Below are 21,045 nucleotides of genomic sequence, written 5' to 3'. Positions count from 1 at the left end.
TCAGGGGCAGGGCATCGAGTTTCCGCTTATACACAGAGGGGCTCCTATTGCAATGACTAATGGACCAGGGGTTGATGTATGTGTGTTTTAACCTGTGGGTGACCTTCGTGTATGGCTGATTTGAAACATGTAAGGAGATCTGGATATTTGTGTGTATCTGTTTCTACATTTGAGACTGAAAGCCAGAAAGCTTGATCAATTTTGTCACATTACTCGGTGTGAGATTAAAAGCAGTATCCCTGTTATAATTCAGTTAAATGCAAATTCTCTTTATTTCACTGTGGTGGTGCACGACCCAACCCTCGGGCTCTGCCTGTCTGACAGACAGCTGGGAAAACATGTCAGACAAGATCTGCTCCTCTTCCTCTCTTTCTCCTTTCTTTCCCTACACACACACACACACACACACACACACACACACACACACACACACACACACACACACACACACACACACACACACACACACACACACACACACACACACTTTACTTGCTTTAATTACAGTTCTGTTTTCAATGCACCCCTCGACCGCTCCCCCGCCTAGCTGTCAGCACAGGGCCAAACCACATGCCCCTGCTACCACGATTAGTACTGTCAGAGATGAGCGCTGCTGCCACTGTGCTTTTTACTCCCACGCTAATTAGCCAGGTATTTTACAACACAAGGGATAGAGATTTTAGAACAGAAGGACAGAAAGAGTGAAGATATTTTACGTTTAAACAAATGGCTCTGTTAGAAGATTTTTCAAATATATCCTTTCTTCCTTCTTTCAGTCCTTTCTTCCTTTAGTCCTTCCTTCCTTCAGTCCTTTCTTCCTTTAGTCCTTCCTTCCTTCAGTCCTTTCTTCCTTTAGTCCTTTCTTCCTTCAGTCCTTTCTTCCTTCAGTCCTTTCTTCCTTCAGTCCTTTCTTCTTTCAGTCCTTTCTTCCTTCAGTCCTTTCTTCCTTCAGTCCTTTCTTCCTTCAGTCCTTTCTTCCTTCAGTCCTTTCTTCCTTTAGTCCTTTCTTCCTTCAGTCCTTTCTTCCTTCAGTCCTTTCTTCCTTTAGTCCTTCCTTCCTTCAGTCCTTTCTTCCTTTAGTCCTTCCTTCCTTCAGTCCTTTCTTCCTTTAGTCCTTTCTTCCTTCAGTCCTTTCTTCCTTCAGTCCTTTCTTCCTTCAGTCCTTTCTTCTTTCAGTCCTTTCTTCCTTCAGTCCTTTCTTCCTTCAGTCCTTTCTTCCTTCAGTCCTTTCTTCCTTCAGTCCTTTCTTCCTTTAGTCCTTTCTTCCTTCAGTCCTTTCTTCCTTCAGTCCTTTCTTCCTTTAGTCCTTCCTTCCTTCAGTCCTTTCTTCCTTCAGTCCTTTCTTCCTTCAGTCCTTTCTTCCTTCAGTCCTTTCTTCCTTTAGTCCTTTCTTCCTTCAGTCCTTTCTTCCTTCAGTCCTTTCTTCCTTTAGTCCTTCCTTCCTTCAGTCCTTTCTTCCTTTAGTCCTTCCTTCCTTCTGTCCTTTCTTCCTTTAGTCCTTCCTTCCTTCAGTCCTTTCTTCCTTTAGTATTTCCCTGCTTCCTTCCTTTCTTCCTTCCTTGAAGTAATCCTAGATCTGACATTTTTGGACGAGGTTAAATTATGTAGTGGAACCCTTGCTTTCACCTTTCCAGTCGTGTTCGATTAGTGATGATTACTTCAAGGCAGGGAGAAGAGGGACACATTTGACAACTATTCAAAACGTGTTTTTTTTGTTGCCAGATTTACAAGTGATGGATATCAGTCCTGTAGATTCAACGTTGAGTAGCTGCTCTATCTAGTTTGACACTGAGAGGTCATAAATCGGCAGTATCGTCAGGATTCCTTATATAGACAGACTTCATGTAGGGGTAGCGACAAATGACTTCCTTTTTAGGGACCGAGTTCACTGTAATGGACGTTATGTCCTTTGGCGTGCGTCATATGTATATGTCAGAACAGATCAGTCTGTGCACGTCTGTTGAAATGATGACGGTTTTGAAAGAACCATGGCCATCTGGGCCGAATGCCCTTTGAAGTAAGACCGTAGACGAATGATGTGATAATTAACCCCCATACAACGTAAAGCGCTTTGAAACCTAAGCCTTGAGTGTCATATAAATGCATTCCATCCGGGATTCACCCTGTAAAGCTTAGAGATCTTAGTATATAAGCAGTAGTTTGATACATTTTGTCTCCGAGTGAGCTGTACTACCCTCAGTCAACTATCAGCCTTATAGACTCAGGTCAGGGACAGCTGCTGTGATACTGCACATATCTGATCTGAGGTCAGAGCAGTAGAACATGTGGGCGGCAGAATGTTGGACACAGAGAAAATAAATTAAGAGATTATGCAATGATTCATTTCTTTTTATGACGTTGAGCAAGGTAGAAATACTAAATAATACATGATAAACTGAACATATTTCTATAGGCTCATTTAAAAATCTGTTCAACTCTGACTCCAGAAGATAGAGGAATCTGAGAGTCCCGAAAGAGAGAGAGAGAGAGAGAGAGCTTTTTTTCCCCAAAACTTTGTTACTAGACTCTTCCGCCACGGTGGTCTGAAGAGGTGAACAAGTGGGTGTTTGGGTTTGGAGGCCAGGCTTTTGACATCGAGGTTGCAGGTTCAGTTCCCAGCCACTGTGTGTCTCTGCCATTGATCAAATAAGCCAAAGAGGTGATTTATGGGAAAGGCCTAGGTGCCTGTGAAGTTAACAGATGATGGGGACTAAAAGTCAGCTCACTTGATGTTATTAGCAGAACAATTTCTGCAATGCGTGCGCAACACAGCACCCTAACATCTTCCAGCAACTGTGTTTTTAAAACACTGTACTGGGTTTTGTTTTTCGTTTTTTTTTTGTGACAATCTAAGTTTGTAGCTCCCACAACTGTAGGGCCAATAGCCAAACTAAGGGATGGCGTCAGTTTGAATCAACTCATATGTTTTCCTTGGTTTCCCCGATTGATATTCAAAACCATGTCCGTCTCAAGTGTGCACAGTGTAGATGAATGAGCCATGTGGGTGACTTAACCCAGGACTTGATCCAAGAGAGGGGATTTGCATCACATTATGCTCATATTTTCAACTACCCCCTCCCAAACATTAAAGACGGTGTACAGAAGTAAAGTTGCTCATTTACTTCAAATTTGGACTTGAGGTTAACAATACATTTTTACAGTATCTATATTTCCCAATCACATTACCCTCTTATGCCAGCATGATACTGTATATGTGGGAGAAGTCGTTCCAGACATTTTTAGTTCATGACATTGCCCCCAAGTGGGCACGATCGCCTTGCCTTGGAATATTGGTTTGACTCAAGACCTGCATGCCTTAGCTCCCAGTTTACACAGTGAGTGGAGAAACTAAGATGAAAGGAAATGTATTAGTGTGATGTGTAAACCTACGGTAGCTAAAAGGATGGATATCTGTTTAAAATACCTCCCTTGGTTTTGATCACCCTGTTGCAGGAGAATTTCCCTGCACCTGCAATGCAGTAAATGTGAAACGTGTTGTGTATTTGAGGTTTAAAAAGGCTTCTGAAGTTTGGAATTTCTACTTTGATCCTGTTGGTTTGTCATACTGTGGGGGGAAAGGATGTAGCAACACATGGGGACTGGCAACAGGTGGTGCTACACATTATGGACCCAAATGGCTATGGTTTGTTCATTTATTTTGTAAAGGACAACAAAATCAACCAACAGGATCATACAAAATGCCCATCTCTCAATCTTGAAAGCAATGAGGAAATAGCAGAGCTCACGCCCAGATTGTGCACCTCAACCCTTTGTGTTAATCTCTCTGTTCTCTCTCTCTGTTCTCTCTCTCTGTTCTCTCTCTCTGTTCTCTCTCTCTCTCTCTCTCTCTCTCTCTCTCTCTCTCTCTCTCTCTCTCTCTTCTGTGGCAGGTGTTACTGGCTTGGTTCAGATTGATGGGGCAGGCGATCGGGAGATTGACTTTGCCTTGTGGGACATGACTGATCTTGACTCTGGGGTCTTTCAGGTAGGCACTCTGACTGCTCCTCGCACAAAGTGGTGGTCAAGCACAAACACACACTGGTGCATAAATACACACTCACTCTGTAGCTGTGTTCTTTGTCCTAGACACTCTTCAAGTGTAGCAGCTATACAAAACCTACAATGACAAGGCACTTTCATTACACAGGCAACACCCAAAGTTACAGTAGTTTTCTACTGTGTGTCTCCAGATCGTGTCCGTCTACAACAGCAGCCTGAAGGAGCTGGTTCCAGTGCCGGGCATGAAGGTCCAGTGGCCGGGGGGTGCCCCCCCCCAAGACATCCCCGACTGTGGCTTCAAGAACGACAAGCCCGCTTGCTTAGCACGTATGCACCAAAGAACCCCTTGGGCCTCATTTATCAACATAAAAATTGTCCACATAAAAATTGTTACGCTGAAACAAGAAGGGCCTTCCCCAAACTCTTGCCACAAAGTTGGAAGCACAGAATCGTCTAGAATGTCATCGTATGCTGCAGCATTAAGATTTTCCTTCACTGGAACTAAGGGGCCCAGCCCGAACCATGAGAAACAGCCCCAGACCATTATTCCCCCTCCACCAAATGTTACAGTTGGCACTATGCATTGGGGCCGGTAGCGTTTTCCTGGCATCCGCCAAACCTAAATTCGTCCACTGCTCCAGAGTCCAATGGCGGCAAGCTTTACCCCACTCCAGCCAAGGCTTGGCATTGCGTATGGTGATCATAGGCTTGTGTGCAGCTGCTCGGCCATCGAAACCTATTTCATGAAGCTCCCGACAAACAGTTATTGTGCTGACGTTGCTTCCACGCTCTTCAGCACTCGCTGGTCCCGCTCTATGTGGCCTACCACTTTGCGGCTGAGCCGCTGTTGCTCCTAGATGTTTCCACTTCACAATAACAGCACTTACAGTTGACCGGGACAGCTGTGGCAGGGTAGACATTTGTCAAACTTACTTGTGGCTTCCTATGACGGTGCCATGTTGAAAGTCACTGAGCTCTTTAGTAAGGCCATTCTACTGCCAGTGTTTGTCTATGGAGATTGCATGGCCGTGTGCTCAATTTTATACACTTGTCAGCAACGGGTGTGGCTGAAATAGCCGAATCCGCTAATTTGAAGGGGTTTCCGCATGCTTTTGTATATATAGTGTAACTCAATTAGTTGCACACAAATCCCCCATTGACCAAATTACATTATTTGCATGATGTCACTATACACATAGACATCTCAAGTTAGGATTTGACCCTTAGGTTTTGATTATTGCACGGTAACATTATCTGCAGAAACAATTTAATAGAATTGTTCTCATTCAGTAAATGTTATTTGTGAATATCCACAGAAATATCTGACAGTCTCATTTTCATAGCAGTCTCATAACGGTCTCATTATCATGACAATCTCATTATCATAACAGCCTCGTTATCATGCATGGCGGCGTTTGTTTTTCATTTGTATTTGGCAGCTGCTTCGCTAGTAAGATCAGGATCATCAAGAGATTAGGTTTCCCGCTGTGTCATGATTTAGGTGTTTTTCGAGACGTGAAAGTTCAATTAATATTTATGGAATCCAATCAAACATACACTGCGGGAAACCAACACTTCAGTACACTGCCAAAACACACAAAACAAAATGTTGCAGACAAAATACATATTTCCTAGTCGAACAAACCTGTTGTTGTTTCAGAAACTTCTATTGCTTGGCTATTTTTCCCTACCTTAGTTGAAGGCACTGACTAGAAGTGGTTCTGGATAGCAGTGCCTGCTAAGTAACTAAATGTAATACACATATCATTTCATGGCATAGGCTTCACATGTGCTATTGAATTTGGCCCTGGGTAAAATGTCATATCACTTCAATAATTTTCCTTTCCTCCCAGGGACAGTCACTATGCACCAGATGGTGGCCATCGTGGCTTGCTTCATCTTCGTCATCATCGTCACTGTCACCGTCTTCATCTACAGGTCAGTGGTGCCCCCTTTTTTTACCGTCCCTCTTCGCTGAGGAAGACACCGGTCGATGGTATGAGTTCTGATGACACCTTTCCACTCCCGACCCCTCCTCCACCCTTCCTCTATCGCTCTCTCTCAATTCTGTTCACTCTCTTCCCATACTTTGCTCTTCTTTCATTTTCTCAATTTTATTTCCTCCCCCCCCATCTCTTTCTCTTCTGTTTGCTTTTCTTCCGTTTTCTACCGTTCTTTTTCTCCATGTTAAACTTTCTTACCCACATTGTTACTCTGTCTATCTCTCCCTTGTCCTCTTCACTTTTCACTATCTTTCTTCCTCTGCCCTCTTTTCCCTTACTCTTTCTTCACACATTAGATCAGGCCAAGAAGGAGCAAAATAATGTGATTCTGTCTCCTCTTCAATGATGACTCACCACTAGGGTCATGTTCATCAGGCACCAAACAGAAATAAACACTGAAACAGGGAGTGACTACCTGGAGTTGTTTAATAAGAAAAAAATGTATTTTCGTTTTCCGTTTCAAAGCGTTTGAATATATTTAGCGTTGTGTGCGCTAATGGACCCGGACCAGTGTTTGCCCTTTGACTTTTCTCTCTGTCCTGTATCCAGCTCCATCAGACTCGCAGCTGAAAATGTCACTTGCTTTATAGCTTTATTATGTTTTCTGATAAAAATTGTTGAACATCGAGTGCAAGTCCAGGTGAAAGTTTACCTTACTTTCTAAAAGAAAACGTGTCCCGGGAGGAACATCATGTCTAAGGTCAAAGTATATTATGTCTCATATCAAATATTTTTTTTAAAACAATATGTTTTTACATTTTCTAGAGTTAAGTTTGAAAGTGAAAAGTTAAGTGAAAAGTTAAGTGAAAAGTGAAACAGTTCAAGTTCAGTTCCAAATAATTATGCTCCCTTTGTGTTTGATATAAGCTATCCTGTATCTTTACTTTTGTCAGGTATTTCCGATATTTCACATTTTCTGAGGCCCTTATCTACCTCCCCAGAGTCAGATGAACAGATGAGCACGCTAGCAGATACCCATAGACCTCCAATCCTCGTGCTAACGCTAGTTAGCATTGGCTCGCAAAAACTACCTCTCACTTCCTTCTTACTGGACACAGAGACATAATTATTTTTTTTATCCATGAGTTCATCTGACTCTGGGGAAGTGGATAAAGGGCCTCATTTACCAAAATCCCAAAGTATCCCTTTAACAGTTGTGATGTGCTGTAAAAACAGTGATGTGATGTGCTGTAAAAACAGTGATGTGATGTGCTGTAAAAACACAGACCCTTTTGACACTTTGTCCCGCGTTACACATACAGGAAGGTGCAGATCATTTGAATAGCACATAGCCTTAGGCGGATACATCTATGAATGTTCATTTTCATATTCTTGTAGGATAAGCGCTTACTATATTAATGACTTAATCTATGGATGACTTAGTCTGTGTGAAGTGTATCTGGAAATGTGTTGTTTATTGTAAATGGAAGCTACTGTATGATGTGGTTGTATGTTCATAGATTTTAAATAACAAAACAACAACAAGAACATAAATGTGTTATTATTACACATGAATAGTGACTTTTTGGCTTTTTCTTTTACATAACGTTCCATTACAGTAAAGAATGTTATATCAAGCACAGGAAGCTGCTGAGGGGAGGATGACTCAAAACAAAACAACGTCTGGAATGGACTGAATGAAATTGTATTGAACACATGGAAACCATGTGTGTGATGTGTTTGATACCATTCCATTCATTCCGTTCCAGCCGTTACTATGAGCCTGTCCTCCCCAATTAAGGTGCCACCAGCCGCCTGTGATATCAAGGTACATGTCGAAACAATTTCACACATACAGCACTGTTGGTGAATGATGACTCGATTTAAATTGTAATCACAAATTGAGGGGCGACACTCAATGGCAGATATTAATCTCTATCAATACTCAATGAATTAATCCCATCCCCAATACTATAGTTGGGTTGCACGTGTTTCTGAGAAATGTGTGTGTGAATACCATTTGTAGCTTGTAATGGGTGGGGTGACAGAGGTATTGATGGGCTGTTTGGGTAGAGGTACAGTCTTACACAGTGTACACTCACACTGAAACACATCCATCCCTCTCCTTAATCTCTCTGTCCTTTATTCCGGATTCTCATTCTCCCTCTCTCTCCCTACACGCTCTCTCGTTCTCTTCATTGATTTCTCTTTCTCCGTCGCCCTCACACGACAGAGGCTGCTCTCCTTTCTCTACTCTCTCCTTCTATATTTCCTTCCTTCCTTGTCTCTCTCTCTCGCTCGCTGTCGCTTCATCCTATCGCTGAACCTCTCTCAAGCCTCCTCTCTCCATCACCCTTTGGTCTCCCCTTCTCTCCCTCTGTTTGACCCTCTCTCACTCCCCCCCACACTCTCTCCCTCAGGAAGCTGAAATTGGAGAATGAGTTGGCTGCTCAGCTCTGGCGAGTGCAATGGGAAGACGTGCAGATGAGTGACCTGGAGAAAGTGCTGCGCAGGGCCTGCAGCAGACTCACCCTGTCTCTGGTACTGCATGGAGAAACACACACATCAAATCAAATCAAATTTGATTTGTCACATACACATGGTTAGCAGATGTTAATGCGAGTGTAGCGAAATGCTTGTGCTTCTAGTTCCGACAATGCAGTAATAACAAACGAGTAATCTAACCTAATAATTCCACAACTACTACCTTATACACACAAGTGTAAAAGGATAAAGAATATGTACATAAAGATATATGAATGAGTGATGGTATCGAACGGCATAGGCAAGATGCAGTAGATGGTATAGAGTACAGTATATACATATGAGATGAGTAATGTAGGGTATATAAACATAAAGTGGCATAGTTTAAAATGGCTAGTGATACATGCATTGCATAAAGATAAACAGAGACATAAAATACAGTACACCTACACACACACACACCTACACACACCTAAGCACACCTACACGCACACCGATACATAGAAGCACAGATATGCACGCTGAAAAGTCCTCATTCCCTCTCGATATGGTCCACAGAGAGGCTCCAACTATGGCTCCTTCCTGACCATGGAAGGAAACTTCCAGATCTACGCCAAAACTGGCTACTACAAGGTCTGTTCTTTTACACTGGGCTTGTTGTGGTACACCGACAATGCTTATGCCATTTGCTTTATTAAGGATTTGTGTCGTGCAATAGTTGTTCCCACTTTTAACAAAGTACAATGTATAAAGGCTTTATAGAGCATGCATAAAGGCTTCATGAGCACTACATAAATGCTTCACAAATCGTCTATAAGCGTAGGTTTTACTCTATAAATCAGGGGTTCTCAAACTTTTGGGGCCAGGGACTCCTTTTGTGATAGCAAATTCATTAGGGGCCCCATCAGAACACAACACGAGTGAGATTAAAATAGCATAGTAGTTTTACAAACGTTGACAGTGCATTGCCAGATGAGCCAAGTCTCGGGCCCTGGGAAGGAACATTTTAAAGGCCCCTTCTTAGCATCGGAGAGAACATTTAGCTGTTTTCAAGCTAATCACCTGCAATTCTACACATTTTGTCATGGGGCAGAGAGATGTTTTGTTGTTGCAGCTTTAAAGCTAATATCGTGAAAACTACCATTTTAGTTATTTAATTGCAGGACATTTATGTTTAAAAAAAACCTTTCTGGGGAATACAAGAAGAATTGAGTTGAAAAATGTATAATTGGTGGAGTTTTGTGATCACTAATATCCATGTGACCCTCCCAGGCCGATGTTGTCCAGGGTTATGAATAGAGACTGTAGATGAATAATATGTCATTGTCTTGTATTGTAGCACACCCTCGAAACGTATTCCACGGATCCCTTTGCCATAATTACTTGAATTTGTTGTTGTTAGTAATATTCATTTAAAAAAAAACATTGGGCCGCAGACCCCCTGCAGTACCTGGACCCCACTTTGAGAACCCCTGCTATAAATGGTGTATAAACAAACGTGTTATGTCACATTTGGCAATTCGCCCTACAGTGGGAATGGTTATGTCACCCTTCATAAACCATTTATAGTGTATGACATATGCTTGCAGATGATTTGTGAAGCGCTTATGTAGTGCTTATGAAGCCTTTATGAGTTTTACCTCGTTTAAAGTGAGACCCAATATTTGCCAGGGAGAAGTGTTCGTACCAGGATTCTGCTAGGGTTCACGTGGGCCGTTGCGTTGTTTACATCCTTGGAGTAGGAATTACAAGTGCATTCCACTCCTTTTAACAGTACTTTCAAATAAATAGATAGTATATAATACTGTTGAAGGACACTTAAAGTCAAATGATGGTGAAATATTGTGTTAATGTGGCCTCCTTTCCAGGGAAACATTTCGGCCATTAAGTACGTCACTAACAAGAAGCGCATCGAGCTCACCAGGAGGGTGCTCTTTGAGCTCAAACATGTGAGTGTTTTATTCAGTAGGCCTGTAAACATGTTACCAGAGCAACAATGCCCTTTCTACCATTTATTCTACTTATCACGTTCCTGGGGTGTATACTTCGCTCAGGTGTTAATTCAATTGTAACTAAGTATGTTGGTGATTGTGTATGTTCATCTTCTTGCCTCCAGATGCGTGATGTTCAAAACGAGCACTTGACTCGCTTTATCGGAGCCTGTATCGATCCTCCTAACATCTGTATCATCACAGAGTACTGTCCCCGGGGCAGCCTGCAGGTACTTCACACAGCCTATCGGGTCTCGTTGTTCTATTTGTTAACCTTACGACCTTAGCGTTGTCAACTGAAACCCCTTTTGTTCTCTTATCTCCCACACCACACAATTCACACAGTGAGTAAGTAATGAGCCATCTAGCTTACAGTAGCTACCCTTGGGTCTTGAGATGGCTGGTTTGCCATCTACGCTACATGTTGTTGAGTACCAACAGCCTGTGTGGATGGATATGGCATGTCATGTCATTGGGGCCTGGGATTAACCTGTTGGTGACCTTCATGTATAGCTGATTTGAAGCATGGAATATGGTCTGAATATTAGCGCGCGCGCGCGCGCGTGTGTGTGTATGTGTATGTGTATGTGTGTGTGTGTGTGTGTGTGTGTGTGTGTGTGTGTGTGTGCGCGTGTGCGTGTTTAAATAGTCACGGTTCTGTTCATGTGTTGTGCAGGATCTTATGGAGAGCGAGACCATCACCTTGGACTGGATGTTCAGATACTCTCTGATCAACGACATTGTTAAGGTGCATCTCCATCCTTCATCCTCCATCCAGAGATATTTTCTGTTCAGATAGAGGACAGTGTAGGAGGAAAGACAGGAGGGGGTTTGGGTCCTGGATTCGAACCAACCGGGTCACGAGCATAATATGTGCATAATATGTGCTGAAGGCCCCAGACCACTAAACTGGTACTTAATGTTGTTTCACAGTATTGGGGCTGGGGGAGAGGTCGAAAATATTCAACTCATATTTATTCTATCATACCTCGATAGGTTTTTTGTATTGTCAATGAAGAAAGTTATGCCAAGCCTGTTACCTGTCACTCCCACTTAGTTGCATGAGATTTGTGTGTGTGAGTGTGTGTGCATGCGTACGGCCGGGCATGTGTCGTGACGCTTATAATGAAGGGTAGACAGATGGTGTCTGACTCCTCCTGGTGTCCTGGTTAGAATGATGAATGAAGAAGTCATGCATTTTACCTGAGTTAGTCTCAATTTAATGCCCGTCAATGTCCTTTCTAGCAGAGATAGCTGTTGTGAGAAGGCTAGCTCCGTACTTTTTTTTCTGTCCACAGGAAGTCCAAGGCTTGGCAGAGGAAGTTATGCCTATTTTCAATGGAAGTTAATGGGAGGGTACACATTTTTGGGGTTATTGACTTGTAATGCGTAGGTTGTTCAGCGAATGCAATTTCATTGGCTTAAAGCATGTGACAGCTCCTGCCCCTCTGCATGGACCTGTGCAGGAAACATTTTACACAGGGTCGCCCTCAGGTTGGAGAAATATTATGAATCACATCCTCTTTGATTCTAGGGAATGGCCTTCCTTCACAACAGCGTCATCGTTTCCCATGGTAACCTGAAGTCCTCTAACTGCGTGGTGGACAGTCGCTTTGTCCTGAAGATCACTGACTACGGGCTGGCTAGCTTCCGCGAAAAGTCCAATATGGAGGACACACACGCCTACTATGCCCGTGAGTTACCAGAGCTGCAGAGACACACTCACGCGTAGACAAAGACTCGAACGCATGAGCAAACAAACACACACACACACACACTCTACATGAACTCAAACCAAGTGATCCTTGCTATTGTTGTTGTTATTCAAAAAAAACTAAACATGCAATTTTTCTGATACTATGGTCTGTTTTACACAAGATATTTCTGTCTGTATGTTCTGTAACAATGTCCCCTCCTGAGAAAGCCCTTGCTGGCTCCATTTAATTACTTGTCATTGATGTGGCTCAACAGTCAAATCACCAGGCTGATAAAAGTATTTATTAGTTACTGATTGAGAGGGATGGTATTAAAACTCTATCTTTCTCTCTAAGTACATCTTTGAAATGGCCTTTTATTCTTATGTTGTGTAAAAATAATAATAATAATCATTTCGGACACATCTAATCATTCCAGGGTTTTTCTTTCTTTTTACTATTTTCTCCATTGTAGAATAATATGGAAGACATCAAAACTATGAAATAACACATATGGAATCATGTAGTAACCCAAAAAGTGTTAAACAAATCAAAATATATTTTATATTTGAGATTCTTCAAAGTAGTCACCCTTTGTCTTGATGACAGCTTTGCATTAGAAACCAGCTTCATGAGGTAGTCACCTGGAATGCATTTCAATTAACAGGTATGCCTTGTTAAAAGTACATTTGTGGAATTTCTTTCCTTCTTAATGCATTTGAGTCAATCAGTTGTGTTGTGACAAGGTATGGGTGGTATACAGAAGATAGCCCTATTTAATAAAAGACCAAGTCCATGGTATGGCAAGAACAGTTCAAATAAGCAAAGAGAAACGACAGTCCATCATTACTTTAAGACATGAAGGTCAGTCAATACGGAACATTTCCAGAACTTGATGAAACTGCCTCTCATGAGGAACGCCACAGGAAAGGAAGACCCACTACATGATTCCATATGTGTTATTTCATAGTATTGAAGTCTTCACTTTTATTCTACCATGTAGAAAATAGTAAAATAAAGAAAAACCCTTGAATGAGTAGGTGTGTCCAAACTTTTGACTGGTACTGCATATATAATGTATAATGTGCACATTTGAAAAAGAGACCTGTTGTTGTAGAAATTCTTGCACAGGGACACTTGAAGTCAATCTTTTTTTTAATTTAAAATGTAATTTCTCCCCAATTTCTTGGAATCCAATTGTTAGTAATTACTATATTGTCTCATCGCTACAACTCCCACACGGGCTCGGGAGAGACAAAGGTCGAAAGCCATGCGTCCTCTGAAACACAACCCAACCAAGCCGCACTGTTTCTTAACACACGCATCCAACCCGGAAGCCAGCCGCACCAATGTGTCGGAGGAAACACTGTGCACTGCGCCCGGCCCGCCACAGGAGTCGCTGGTGCGCGATGAGACAAGGATATCCCTACCGGCCAAACCCTCCCTAACCCGGACGATGCTAGGCCAATTGTGCGTCGCCCCACGGACCTCCCGGTCGGCTGCGACAGAGCCTGGGCGCAAACCCAGAGTCTCTGGTGGCACAGCTAGCGCAGCGATGCAGTGCCCTAGACCACTGCGCCACCCAGGAGGCCTTGAAGTCAATCTTAAATTAATCACTGTTTATTGTCAGCGCGCTGGAGAGGTTCCAACCGGCTTAATGCACCACATGTCAATTGTACACATGTCAATCAGGAGCTCTGCCTGGGCAGACCCAGCAGTTGTCTTATATACGACTATACACAGACAAGTTATATTTGCATGATTTAGCATAATTAATGAATCATTACCATTTGTGACCGACAAATACTGGTTTATAACACGTGACAGACCAATACCTCGCAAGGCTTCTTCTCTCTAAGCTGAGACCTTGAAACCGAGATATCTAGTATGTTCTCAAAACACAGTCATTTGTTTTCAAAACACGGTCTGGACGTACTGACACATTGCAGCTACTGACAATGAGGATGTGTACAGTCAGCCACTTGCATGAACACAGAAATTGGTTATTAGAACAGCACATGAGTAGAAGACAGAAATGAGTTATAAGAAAAGCACACACATTACAATTTCCATTACAATGTCTTCCCTGTTAAAATAAAGGTTTACCTCCCTCTTTCCTTCTCTCCCATCCCCCCTTCACTCCCTCTCCCTCTATAGGGAAATTGTGGGCAGCTCCAGAGCTACTGAGGGCAGATAGTCCCCCGCCATGTGGCACACAGAAAGGTGACATCTACAGCTTCGGCATCATTCTGCAAGAGCTGGCCCTGCTCCAAGGGGTCTTCCACGTCGAGGGGGACACCCTCAGCCCCAAAGGTGTGTGTGTGTGTGTCTATGTCTATGTCTGCGTCTGTGTCTGTGCCTGTGTCTGCGTCTGTGCCTGTGTCTGCGTCTGTGCCTGCGTCTGTGCCTGCGTCTGTGTCTGTGTCTGCGTCTGTGCCTGCGTCTGTGTCTGTGTCTGTGTCTGTGTCTGCGTCTGTTCCTGTGTCTGCGTCTGTGCCTGCGTCTGTGTCTGTGTCTGTGTCTGTGTCTGCGTCTGTGCCTGCGTCTGTGTCTGCGTCTGTGTCTGTGTCTGTGTCTGTGTCTGCGTCTGTGCCTGCGTCTGTGTCTGTGTCTGTGCGTGTTCTTCAGTCAAGTACAGTGCCTTCAGAAAGTATTCACACCCCTTGACTTTTTCCACATTTTGTTGTGTTACAGCCTGCATTTAAAATGAATTAATTTGAGATTGAGATTTTGTCACTCGCCTACACACAATACCACATAATGTCAAAGTGGAATTATGTTTTTCGAAATGTTTGCCATTTAATTCAAAATGAAAAGCTGAAATGTCTTGACATAATTGTCATAACAATTTGTTATGGGCAGCCTAAATAAATTCAGGAGAAAACATTTTCATAACAAGTCACATAATATGTTGCGTGGACTCACTCTGTGTGCAATAATAGTATTTAACATGATTTTTGAATCATCTCTGTACCCTATACATACAATTAAGGTCCCTCAGTCAAGCAGTGAATTTGAAACACAGATTAAACCACAAAGACCAAGGAGGTTTTCCAATGCCTCGAAAAGAAGGTCACCTTTTGGTAGATGGGTACATTTTTTAAAAAGCAGACATTGAATATGGTGAAGTTTTTAATTACACTTTGAATGGTGTATCAATTCACCCAGTCACTACAAAGATACAGACGTCTTTCCGAACTCATTTGCCAGATAGGAGGAAACCGCTCAGGGATTTCTCCATGAGGCCAATAGTGACATTAAAATTGTTTGAGTTGAATGGCTGTGATAGGAGAAAACTGAGGATGGACCAACAACATTGCACTTACTCCACAATGCTAACCTACACAAGGCCAAATCTATACTAGAGTTGCTTACCAAGAAGACAATGAATGCTCCTGTGTGGCCAAGTTGCAGTTATGACTTAAATCTACTTGAAAATCTATAGCAAGACCTGAAAATGGTTGTCTAGCAATGATCAACAACCAATTTGACAGAGCTGGAAGAAGTTTGAAATGAATAATGGGCAAATGTTGCACAATCCAGGTGTGGAAATCTCTTAGACTTACCCAGAAAGACTCACAGCTGTAATCACTGCCAAAGGTGCCTCTACAAAGTTTTGACTCAGGGGTTTGAACACTTATGTGAATGAGATATTTATTTTTCAATACATTTGCAAAAACGTATAGAAACATGTTTTCACTTTGGGTATTGCCTGTAGATGGCTGAGGGGGGGGGGGGGGGGGGGGGGAGAAATTGATTTAATCCATTTTGAATTCAAGCTGTAACACAACAAAATGTGGAATAAGTCAAGGGGTATGAATACTTTCTAAGGCACTATAATTATATAGAATGCATATCAAGGTAAATAGGGTTAGACTTGAAGATTGAAGTACAGACATATGGAATGGTACTTGAAACAATGAAGAGAGAAAAACGGATGAGGTTAGCATCTTTTATTTTGATTATTTTGGGGAAAGACAAAGCATTTAATTGCACAACATATATATTGATTTTATTAACTTCATTTAACCAGGTTAGTCTCATTGAGATAGAAAAAAGAATAATAATTCAAGAGAGACCTGGACTATATTAGCTTCTGTGTAGAACACAAATCATTTTGAAAGGCATCTTGGAGAGGGAAAATGTACAACACTTTCTTTTTCTTTTTTACACATTTGTCATTTGTTATTTGTGTTCTCCAAGAAGCATGGCACTGAATCCAATTAGATTCTGAGAAGTGTGTGGGTTTCTCAACCCTCCTTCCTCCTGTCGCTCTCTCTATATCTCTCTCTCTCGGAAAGTACTATGAACATGTGTGTGTGTGTGTGTTTGTTCATGCAGGTCTAGTAATACCTATACTTACTAGAATACTAATAATGTGCCCACCCCAGCAGTGATAACCCGTAGTTGTAATACATTACTCTTTAAAATGCTAAATGTAGTAAATCATGTAGTACTCTCTTTCCTTCTCTTTTTTCTATCTTTCTTTCTTTTTCTCTCTCCCCCCTCTCCCTCCCCCTCTCTCTCTCTCTCTATCCCTCCCCCTCTCTCTCTCTCTCTCCTTCCCCCTTCTCTCTCTCTCTCTCTCTTTCTCTCCCTCAGGTGTTTTTTTAAATCAATCTTCACCTTCCATCTTCCCTTTTACATTCCAGTCCTGTCAGCCATGGTTCTGTCATATCTCTAAGGTGCCGACTCTCTGTCACCATATATCTTTCACCACACACAGACACACAGACACAGACACACACACACAGACACAATGTATAAGTACACATACTTACACATTGTAAATTGCTGCCATCCACCTTATTCCCCAGGGAAACATACATCTCCTGCATAGGAAAATCTGCTCAGGACTCTTTGAATTTCCCCTAATTATGTAGGATCAAAAGTAGATCCCAGTGGTCATAAAGAGCTAGCTCCCTAGTTGCTGTCAGTAGAAATACCTAGGTGGGCTCTTATGGAAGCACATTGAAATTCTGTACATGTCACAGAGTTAAGAATGTGCTGTAAGCTCACGCCACAGCTAGCTTGAAATGTGGCCAATCAAGCGGGGGTGGTCATGTGTGTTGGTGGGGTAAAGCAGTGGTCCCCAGCCTTTTTTCCACATGGCCCCCTTTTTTCCCATTTTCATTGTTTATTGAGATTCCCTATATTAAATACACCACCAGTTTGATTTTGTTTCATTTGAGGAACCTAGGAAAATGTGTTTTTAAGCTATTTTCTTGCAATTCCTACATAGTTTAACAAGACCCATCTTTTAGGGAGGCTATTTAATGATAATAATAATAATAATAATGATAATAATGATGATATTAATGATGATAATAATAATAATGATGATGATAATAATAATAATAATGATAATACTGACAATAATAATGATTATTATTATTAATAATAATGATTATATTAATTATAATAATAATGGTGATAATAATATTGATGTTAATAATGATAATAATGATGATAATAATGATCATCATAATAATAATAATAATGATTATATTAATAATAATAATAATGATGGTAATAATAATAATAATAATGTTAATAATGATAATAATAATATTAATGATAATAATGATGATGATAATAATAATGATAATAACGATCGTAATAATAATAGTAATAATGATAATAATAATAATAATAATAATGATAATAATAATAATGGATAAGGAAATCAAGTCTAGACCCGATTTCCCCAAATGTTATTCCGCTACCGAATATGTTTTATTATGATAATTTATATGAACACTCAATTTAATTACACATTCTCTTTTACAGAAAGTGATTAGATCAATTGATCACACATTGTATACAATTACTTTCCAAGCAAAGTCCAGTTACTGTGACTCCTCGACTTTAGCAGGTCGTAGCTCAGCTTCATATGAATGTCATAGAGACAAACCAAAGATATTCCTGTGTGCATCAGGCGCGTCTTCCTCTGGCATTTTACCACTCGTTTCTATCCTTGCAGATTTAGATCGGTATAAACATTCGAGAATTGTGTAAAAAAAAATAAAGGTTCCCCCCTCTCACCCCCCATGAAACGTTGTCGCTCTGCATGGGGTGTGCGGGCCCCCTAGGTTGGGAATCCTTGAGGTAGAGGACCCTGGTTCAGGGAGGCAGCGCTATATGCTAAGCTATCTCACTGACTGTGGTTATACAGTACACACATTGAATTGAATGGGGGGGGGGGAGGGGTCATATAATTTATGTGTGAGAGACAAGAGACAGAAGTTGGGAACTAAAAATAAGATAAGAGGAAAATCAATGAAATGAGGAGAGAGGGGTGGTGGACAATGAGTTCAGGACATTGGCACTGGAAGAGTCGGTCCCCGGATGGAGATATTGTTTATTTACTGAATGTAAAAGAGCTGATATGGAGAGCAAACATGAGAGGTGACCCAGATACAGTCATTAAAGTATTGACGCGTTTGACAGAACATTGTTTCCTTCAACCTCATTCTGCCTTGGCCTTTCATATTCAAGTCTATTAGGATGCCTCTGCCTTTGAAGTGACGCATCGTTCGGAACAGAAAAGAAGGAGAGAGGGAAGGAGATTGAGAGTTGTAATAGGTTAATGGCGGATAGGAGACTTGACGACAGAGAAGAGACTTAAAAGGAGTGTTTTTGTTGTTGATACAGTTATGTCTCTGAAACTATTGACCTTGAGAAAGAGGCTGGTTTTACTGCAGCCTTGGGACTATTCTAACGTGTCTCGTTCTTGTTACTGGGAAGGAGAAGAGGCTTGTCTGTCCAAGGTAGCTTTTCTAAATGAAGTTCACTTGAGCTCCACCTCTCTCTCTCTCAAATTGAAATGTCCCTTAGTACAGTCGTGGCCAAAAGCTTTGAGAATGACACAAATATTAATTTTCACAAAGTCTGCTGCCTCAGTTTGTATGCATATTTGCATATACTCCAGAATGTTATGAAGAGTGATCAGATGAATTGCAATTAATTGCAAAGTCCCTCTTTGCCATGCAAATTAACTGAATCCCCAAAAAACATTTCCACTGCATTTCAGCCTTACCACAAAAGGACCAGCTGATATCATGTCAGTGAGTCTCTTGTTAACACAGGTGTGAGTGTTGACGAGGACAAGGCTGGAGATCACTCTGCCATGCTGATTGAGTTCTAATAACAGACTGGAAGCTTCAAAAGGAGGGTGGTGCTTGGAATCATTGTTCTTCCTCTGTCAACAATGGTTACCTGCAAGGAAACACGTGCCGTCTTCATTGCTTTGCACAAAAAAAGGGCTTCACATCAAGGATATTGCTGCCAGTAAGATTGCACCTAAATCAACCATTTATCGGATCATAAAGAACTTCAAGGAGAGCGGTTCAATTGTTATGAAGAAGGCTTCAGGGCGCCCAAGGAAGTCCAGCAAGTGCCAGGACCGTCTCCTAAAAATGATTCAGCTGCGGGATCGGGGCACCATCAGTACAGAGCTTGCTCAGGAATGGCAGCAGGCAGGTGTGAGTTCATCTGCACACACAGTGAGGTGAAGACTTTTGGAGGATGGCCTGGTGTCAAGAAGGGCAGCAAAGAAGACACTTCTCTCCAGGAAAAACATCAGGGACAGACTGATATTCTGCAAAAGATACAGGGATTGGACTGCTAAGGAGTGGGGTAAAGTCATTTTTTCTGATGAATCCCCTTTCCAATTGTTTGGGGCATCCGGAAAAAAAGCTTGTCCGGAGAAGACAAGGTGAGCGCTACCATCAGTCCTGTGTCATGTCAACAGTAAAGCATCCTGAGACCATTCATGTGTGGGGTTGCTTCTCGGCCAAGGGAGTGGGCAAACTCACAATTGTGCCTAAGAACACAGCCATGAATAAAGAATGGTACAAACACATCCTCCGAGAGAAACTTCTCCCAACCATCCAGGAACAGTTTGGTGATGAACAATGCCTTTTCCAGCATGATGGAGCACCTTGCCATAAGGCAAAAGTGATAACTAAGTGGCTCGGGGAACAAAACATTGATATTTTGGGTCCATGGCCAGGAAACTCCTCAGACCGTAATCCCATTGAGAACTTGTGGTCAATCCTCAAGAGGCGGGTGGACAAACAAAAACCCACAAATTCTGACAAACTCCAAGCATTGATTATGCAAGAATGGGCTGCCATCAGTCAGGATGTGGCCCAGAAGTTAACTGACAGCATGCCAGGGCAGATTGCAGAGGTCTTGAAAAAGAAGGGTCAACACTGCAAATATTGACTATTTGCATTAACTTCACGTAATTGTCAATAAAAGCCATTGACACTTATGAAATGCTTGTAATTATACTTCAGTATTCCATAGTAACATCTGACAAAAACATCTAAAGACACTGAAGCAGCAAACTTTGTGGAAATTAATATTTGTGTCATTCTCAAAACTTTTGGCCACGACTGTACAATAGTACGAAATGGTTTTATGGATTCTCACATATTCTCTCACCTCTGTCTCTTCCTCCCACCCTCTTTCTCTCCACCAGAAATCGTAGAGCGCGTGGCGCTGGGCCAGTGGCCCTACCTGCGGCCCTCCCTCTGCCCCCAGAGTCACAGTGAAGAGGTGGGCCAGCTCATGCAGCGCTGCTGGAGCGAGGACGTGAACGAGAGGCCCGAGTTCCACCACATCAAACTGCTGCTGCGCAAACACAACAGGTACACCATGTCTGTACGCACTGCTTAAAACCTCCATTAACACCATGCACGTTATATGGTGCCTGATCTACAGACATGCACTGATACCCATCCCCTCGAGTTAGAGATCTGCATGCGTTCACAATAACTCTCCACGCACAAACATGTGTGCGATTCATTTTACCCAACGACTTGATGTACTCACAACAGGTTTGCACTGCTCTGACAACTACCTTCAAAAAACCTCCCGCCGCATCTTTTACCCGTTCATTTCTCCTCTCCTCCATCCCTCTCGCCA

General features: G+C 42.1%; 1 protein-coding gene across 1 annotated transcript in view; it reads left to right on the top strand.

Annotated features, from left to right (window-relative positions):
• The window catches only part of LOC139373500 (atrial natriuretic peptide receptor 1-like), a 119,505-nt gene that overhangs the window by 91,578 nt on the left and 6,882 nt on the right, over nucleotides 1-21,045 (top strand). Inside the window, exons 6-16 of the mRNA XM_071114086.1 lie at nucleotides 3,891-3,985; nucleotides 4,191-4,326; nucleotides 5,853-5,937; nucleotides 8,363-8,483; nucleotides 8,985-9,059; nucleotides 10,295-10,375; nucleotides 10,543-10,647; nucleotides 11,094-11,165; nucleotides 11,952-12,111; nucleotides 14,269-14,424; nucleotides 20,600-20,768. Coding sequence (XP_070970187.1) covers nucleotides 3,891-3,985; nucleotides 4,191-4,326; nucleotides 5,853-5,937; nucleotides 8,363-8,483; nucleotides 8,985-9,059; nucleotides 10,295-10,375; nucleotides 10,543-10,647; nucleotides 11,094-11,165; nucleotides 11,952-12,111; nucleotides 14,269-14,424; nucleotides 20,600-20,768 — 1,255 coding nt within the window. The remainder of the gene's footprint in view (nucleotides 1-3,890; nucleotides 3,986-4,190; nucleotides 4,327-5,852; nucleotides 5,938-8,362; nucleotides 8,484-8,984; nucleotides 9,060-10,294; nucleotides 10,376-10,542; nucleotides 10,648-11,093; nucleotides 11,166-11,951; nucleotides 12,112-14,268; nucleotides 14,425-20,599; nucleotides 20,769-21,045) is intronic.

The sequence above is a fragment of the Oncorhynchus clarkii genome, chromosome 18 (genome assembly GCF_045791955.1).
Source record: "Oncorhynchus clarkii lewisi isolate Uvic-CL-2024 chromosome 18, UVic_Ocla_1.0, whole genome shotgun sequence".
In the NCBI taxonomy this organism is placed as follows: Eukaryota; Metazoa; Chordata; class Actinopteri; order Salmoniformes; family Salmonidae; genus Oncorhynchus; species Oncorhynchus clarkii.
Note: the sequence above shows the minus strand (reverse complement) of the source record. Positions and strands in the feature narration are given on the sequence as shown.